The 6,942-nt window shown below is 61.5% G+C and overlaps 1 protein-coding gene across 1 annotated transcript in view; it reads left to right on the top strand.

Annotated features, from left to right (window-relative positions):
• The window catches only part of LOC119963595 (disintegrin and metalloproteinase domain-containing protein 12-like), a 432,269-nt gene that overhangs the window by 271,057 nt on the left and 154,270 nt on the right, over positions 1-6,942 (top strand). Inside the window, exon 13 of the mRNA XM_038792926.1 lies at positions 1,384-1,579. Coding sequence (XP_038648854.1) covers positions 1,384-1,579 — 196 coding nt within the window. The remainder of the gene's footprint in view (positions 1-1,383; positions 1,580-6,942) is intronic.

Raw genomic sequence — 6,942 nt, 5'->3', positions numbered from 1 at the left:
CCTCCATCCACCCCTCCTCCATCCACCCCTCCATCCACCCCCCTCCCTCCATCCACCCCTCCATCCACCCCTCCCCTCCATCCACCCCTCCATCCCCCCCCATCCACCCCCCCTCCATCCACCCCCCCCTCCATCCACCCCCCTCCATCCACCACCCCCCTCCTCCATCCACCCTCCCTCCATCCACCCCCCCCTCCATCACCCCCCCCCCATCCACCCCCTCCATCCACCCCCCCATCCACCCCCCCCATCCACCCCCTCCCTCCATCCACCCCCCTCCATCCACCCCTCCATCCACCCCCTCCCTCCATCCACCCCCCCTCCATCCACCCCCCCTCCATCCACCCCTCCCTCCACCCCTCCATCCACCCCTCCATCCACCCCTCCATCCACCCCTCCATCCACCCCTCCATCCACCCCTCCATCCATCCCTCCATCCACCCCTCCATCCACCCCTCCATCCACCCCTCCATCCACCCCTCCATCCACCCCTCCATCCACCCCCTCCCTCCATCCACCCCTCCATCCACCCCCCCCTCCATCCACCCCCTCCCTCCATCCACCCCCCCTCCATCCACCCCCTCCCTCCATCCACCCCCCCCTCCATCCACCCCCCCTCCATCCACCCGCTCCCTCCATCCACCCCCCCCTCCATCCACCCCCCCTCCATCCACCCCCCCTCCATCCACCCCCCCTCCATCCACCCCCTCCCTCCATCCACCCCCCTCCATCCACCCCCCCCTCCATCCACCCCCTCCCTCCATCCACCCCCCCTCCATTCACCCCCCCTCCATCCACCCCCCCTCCATCCACCCCCCCTCCATCCACCCTCTCCCTCCATCCACCCCCCTCCATCCACCCCCCTCCATCCACCCCTCCATCCACCCCCTCCCTCCATCCACCACTGCCCCCTCCATCCACCCCCCCCCATCCACCCCTCTGCAACGCCGCTACCCCCGCACTCGATGTAGGTAACTGAACGGCGTCAACCATTATCAATGGTTGACGCCGTTAGAAACCTACTGTGATTTTCGCCGACGTGACCCGTGGCCGCGTCGACGGGACTTCGGCCCATCCGGGCCGGAGATTTGTTGACATTAAAAGTTAAATGACATCCCGCCGGCGCCAGCTGTTCTCAGAGGCTGCCGGCGGGATTTGCACAACGCCGGTTTTTGGCCGCTCGGAAAATTAAAAACCCGGCGGGAGCGGGAATAACGCCTCCGCCGGCCGATTCTCCGACCCTGCGTGGGGTCGGACAATTTCGTCCCATATGTCTGAATATCTCGGAATGAATACATTGATTTTCAACTCAGTCCTACAGTTGCCAGGAAAACTCCCCAATTAAAATGTCAGCACATTTCATTGTTTCCTTTTGGTCTTCAGTTGCTTCCACCAGGAACCCATTGTAGGCCAATCAATGGACAATGCGACTTGCAGGAGACCTGTACCGGCACCTCTTCAGATTGTCCCGAAAATACCTATCTGAAAGACGGCTACAAATGCAGCAAAGGAAATTTATTCTGCGGCAATGGAATCTGTCAGTCAGCGGATGACCAGTGCAAGGATATTTGGGGTCCCAGTGAGTACAGGCTTCCAGAATGTTCCAACCTGTTACAACACAGTTACACTCACATACAGTTGAGCTTTATCAAATGTGTGTATTTTTTTTTATTCCTTTCAGACACAGTGGCACAGTGGTTAGCACTGCTGCCTCAGAGCATCAGGGACCTGGGTTCAGTTCCAGCCTAATGTGGTTGCCTGTGTGAGTTTGCACGTTCTCCCTGTATCTGCTTGGGTTTCCTCCCACAGTCCAAAGATGTGCAGCTTAATTGGATTGGCCTTGATAAATTGCCCCTCAGGTCCAAAGTTTAGGTGGGGTTATGGGAATATGACAGGCGAGTGGGCCGAGGTTCAGATGTTCTTTCAGAGGATCAGTGCAGACTCGATGGGCCGAATGGCCTCCTTCTGCACTGTGGATTCTATGAATGACATTGGATTGGATTGGATTTGTTTATTGTGACATGCAAAGTGAAAAGTATTGTTCTGTGTGCAGTTCAAACAAATCATTCCATACATGAAAAGAAAAATATATAATAGGACAAAAACAGCTGGTATAGGAGGGAGGGTTTCAGTTATCTGGACCACTGGGAGCTCTTCCGAGGCAGGTTGAAAAGAAGGACAGATTGCATCTAAACTGGAGAGGCGTAAATATCCTGGCCGCGAGGTTTGCAAGTGTCACATGGGAGGGTTTAAACTAATGTGGCAGGGGGGTGGGAGAACTAGGGAATAGGTCCAGTATGGCTCTGAGGCAGAGCAGACAGGGAGATGTTGCTGAAAACAGCGGGACTGGTGGCCTGAAGTGCATATGTTTGAATGCAAGAAGTATAACAGGTAAGGCAGATGAACTTAGAGCTTGGATTAGTACTTGATGTTGTTGCCATTACAGATACCTGGTTGAGGGAAGGACAGGATTGGCAGCTAAACGTTCCAGGATTTAGGGGCGAGATTCTCCGGACTCACGACGGTTCGGAGAATAGCGGGCGTCGGAAATTTTTACGGCGACGCTGTTCCGACGCCCTCCCGCTATTCTCCGAACCCCGCAAATTGTCGGAGACGCGTTTCCCGACAAACGCCTCCTTCCCGCCCCTGACACGACCAGAATCGCCACTGAGAGCCCCCCCGCTATTCACCGGCCCGGATGGGCCGAAGTCCCGACGTCATGGCGCCCTGTTTGGACGTCGTGAAACACACCTGCTTTTTAAATTCGTCAACCAGTCGGCCTGGCTGACGACTGCTTGGAGGAGGTCAGGGCACCACTCTGCGCACCGCTCAGCGCACCGTTCAGCGCACCGCTCGAGTCTGGCCACAACGGGGAAGGCATCCCTGGGAACGGGAGGGGGTCCAGAGCGGGGGCAGTGGGGGGGAGACGGGGGAGGCAGTGGGGGAGACGGAGGGGGCAGTGGGGGAGACGGAGGGGGCAGTGGGGGAGACGGGGGAGGCAGTGGGGGAGACGGAGGTGGCAGTGGGGGAGACGGAGGGGGCAGTGGGGGAGACGGAGGTGGCAGTGGGGGAGACGGAGGGGGCAGTGGGGGAGACGGAGGTGGCAGTGGGGGAGACGGAGGGGGCAGTGGGGGAGACGGAGGGGGCAGTGGGGGGGAGACGGGGGAGGCAGTGGGGGAGACGGAGGTGGCAGTGGGGGAGACGGAGGGGGCAGTGGGGGAGACGGAGGTGGCAGTGGGGGAGACGGAGGGGGCAGTGGGGGAGACGGAGGTGGCAGTGGGGGAGACGGAGGGGGCAGTGGGGGAGACGGAGGGGGCAGTGGGGGAGACGGAGGTGGCAGTGGGGGAGACGGGGAGGCAGTGGGGGAGACGGAGGTGGCAGTGGGGGAGACGGAGGGGGCAGTGGGGGAGACGGAGGGGGCAGTGGGGGAGACGGAGGGGGCAGTGGGGGAGACGGAGGGTGGCAGTGGGGGAGACGGAGGGGGCAGTGGGGGAGACGGAGGGGGCAGTGGGGGAGACGGAGGGGGCAGTGGGAGAGACGGGGGTGGCAGTGGGGGAGACGGGGGAGGCAGTGGGGGAGACGGAGGTGGCAGTGGGGGAGACGGAGGTGGCAGTGGGGGAGACGGAGGGGGCAGTGGGGGAGACGGAGGGGGCAGTGGGGGGCGACGGAGGGGGGGGTTAGGTAGAGAGTGAGCCGTCCAACCCCGTAACAAAATGTCTGCCACCATGCCATGGTGTGCAGGTGACGAGGACACGGCCGCTGGTTCCCCTGTGGCTTCCGGACACAGGCCACTGACGCACCCGTGAGGAGGCCATAGTTTACTGGCCGTTGGATGGTTATCCGCTGAGGTCTTGGCTGATGACGCCGATACGGAGGCCTCAGACCAATGCGGAAACACGATACAACGAGGCCCATGCAGCAACCAGGGGTGTGGTGGAGCGCTGCCTTGGCCTCCTGAAGATGAGATTCAGGTGCCTGGACCGCTCCGGAGGGGCCCTGCAGTACCAGGCCGACAGGGTCGCTCGCATTGTAGTGGTCTGCTGTGCGCTGCACAACATCGCGATGCAGAGGGGAGATGACCTGTTGCAGGAGGCGGAGGGAGAAGCTAGTGGCAGTGGTGCCAGCACAGAGGAGGAGGAGGAGGAGGAGGAGAAGGAGGAGGAGGAGGAGGAGGAGGAGGACGCTGGCGGAGTGGCGGGCGCAGCACGCAGACACGACCCAGGTGCTGGTGATGTCCAGGAGGCGGCACGACGGACCCGGCGAGGACGGCGGGCACGCGACGCCATGGTGGCAGCACGGTTCACGCATCGCATGTGACGTCCCCGATGAACACCAAACCACCACCTGCATCGCTAGTCATGCAGAGGGTCACCACACAACTGCCACCACCACAACCCCCCCCCCCTCAGTGTAGACTGCTCCACTTCGACATGACGCTTATCACTGGGTCCAGACGGAATGGCACAACATTGATGGCTGTGTCAGTGGGTGTGATCAGTGCCATGTGGAATGATGACAGCCCGCTCTGCGAAGAGCTGTGAGCTCAGAATCGTTAGAGAGAGTCTGACCCATGGCAATAGCTGAACCATCCACCTTGGTGGCCGCTAAGTTCGTCACTGACACTCCATCACGTGCCCGCGTGGGCTAGCTGTGGGAGGGGGGTAGGGGCAGGGACTGCACACCCGGCACCGAGGTTTCACCACCCGTCACCCCCAGCGACACTCGGTCACCATCACGATTCCTGTGGCTGTGGAACAATCACACGGTATTACAAGTAAGGTGGAACAGTGCGTTTAATATTAACAATTATTTACAGGTGCCCTAGCCCCTACAACTAAACTGTGCCCTTCACCCGTGCCAACTTACTCAGTGTCTATCTTAGTTGCCTTACGGGCCCTACCACTACGTCTAAGTGAATCCCCAGATGATGCAGCAGGAGTGGAGGAGGATTGCTGCGAATCGCCCCCCTCGACTCGTTTCTCCTTGGCTATGCGTTTCCTGGGGCGACCCGGCCTTGATGGGCCAGGCTGCTCTGCGGGCGTCTCGGGTGACATTGTGCCACCCTGCTCTGCCTGCTGCCCACCCGATGCACCAGGGATGGGACGGGGGGAGGCCGAGAATTCCGGGACGTCCCGTGATGGAGTTAATGGGACGGGCCCCGAAACCTCCTCCTCCCTCGGGGAGCCCGGTGGCCCACGGGCCTCACTTTGGGACAGAGGTGCGAGCGGGGAGGTTCCCCGTCGCACCACCGACACCTGGCGCTGCCAGTCCTGGAGGCCTGCAACGGTATCCACCAGGATCCGAAGGTTTGCAGAGACGGAGTCCAGGGAGTTAGACATTCCCGCCAGGGACTGTGCGATCTCAACCTGAGTGTGCACGACGCCATCCAGCACATGTGTCAGGCGGTTGATGGTCTCCGCGACCGACTGCTGCGACTGGGCCATGACCTGCTGAGACTTGGCCATGGCCCGCAGGGCGCCAGCAATGTCGGTTTGGCTCTGGCACATTGCTGCCTGTGAGAGGGCAACCCTGTCCAGGGCCGAGGATGACGCGTGCACATTAATCCCAACGTCTTGCATAACCTGACCCATTGCCTCCACCGCGGATGCCACCCGTGCGGTGTCGGACTGGGTCTCTGCCATGAGTGGCACCACTCCCTGCTCTTGGACGCGGATCGACTCCTCTAACAGCGTCTGCAGAGCCAGGAAGGCAGCCCTCATCCCGTCATTGTTTCCCTGGGTTTCCTGAGGCATCGGCTGTGCGGGTGGGTTGAGAAACTCCAGGAACTCCGAAAACGTCTGGGAGCCAGCTGCATCCTGGGCCTGGTCTGGCCTCCGCGAGTCCGGGCCCTCTGTTGCTCCGACCTCCACCTGCTGTACCTGCTCATCTGTGATGTGCCAACCAGACTGTGCCCCAGGAGACTCATCACTAAATAGGCCCGCCGGGGTGTGTATCTCTGGGATGATGGATGTGGTGGGAGAAAGCAGTGCCGCAAGCCCGACGCTCTCAATGGTTAGGTCCTCGTCCAGGGTGTGGGGCCGCTCAGCGACAGGAGGGTTGTCCCTGGCCATTTCTGGTGGTGGTGGTGGACTTCGAACCCTCTGTGCGTCCTGGTCCGCAGATTGGGTTGGGGCAGATAGGGCTGCCCGCTGATCGGGCACCCTCTGTTGTGAGGCCCCGGGTGAGGTGGCGGCAGATTCCTGTCTCCGTCTGCAGCCAGACGGCCCTGGTCGTTCGGCATCACGTCCTAGGGAAGAGAATGAGACGGGTTATTTCGATTTGCTCGGCAGGCCGCTGGACGGTCCCAGTGGGCAGGGTGTGTGAAGGGACAGAGGATGGGGGAGGTGTCCCAGTGGGCAGGGTGTGTGAAGGGACAGAGGATGGGGGAGGTGTCCCAGTGGGCAGGGTGTGTGAAGGGACAGAGGATGGGGGAGGTATCCCAGTGGGCAGGGTGTGTGAAGGGACAGAGGATGGGGGAGGTGTCCCAGTGGGCAGGGTGTGTGAAGGGACAGAGGATGGGGAGGTGTCCCAGTGGGCAGGGTGTGTGAAGGGACAGAGGATGGGGAGGTGTCCCAGTGGGCAGGGTGTGTGAAGGGACAGAGGATGGGGAGGTGTCCCAGTGGGCAGGGTGTGTGAAGGGACAGAGGATGGGGAGGTGTCCCAGTGGGCAGGGTGTGTGAAGGGACAGAGGATGGGGAGGTGTCCCAGTGGGGAGGGTGTGTGAAGGGACAGAGGATGGGGAGGTATCCCAGTGGGCAGGGTGTGTGAAGGGACAGAGGATGGGGGGGGGGGGGGGGGGGGTGTTTGTCAGGGAGGGTTGTCTCACTTGCTGCAGTTCCGCCAACCTCGCATTGCGCGATATCGCGGGTGGCAGACCCCCCAACAAGGTCCAGTGCCCTCTGTTCAAAGGTGCTGAGGGGGTGCATGTTGGGCGAACCCCCT

This window comes from Scyliorhinus canicula, chromosome 3 (genome assembly GCF_902713615.1).
Source record: "Scyliorhinus canicula chromosome 3, sScyCan1.1, whole genome shotgun sequence".
Lineage (NCBI taxonomy): Eukaryota > Metazoa > Chordata > Chondrichthyes > Carcharhiniformes > Scyliorhinidae > Scyliorhinus > Scyliorhinus canicula.
Note: the sequence above shows the minus strand (reverse complement) of the source record. Positions and strands in the feature narration are given on the sequence as shown.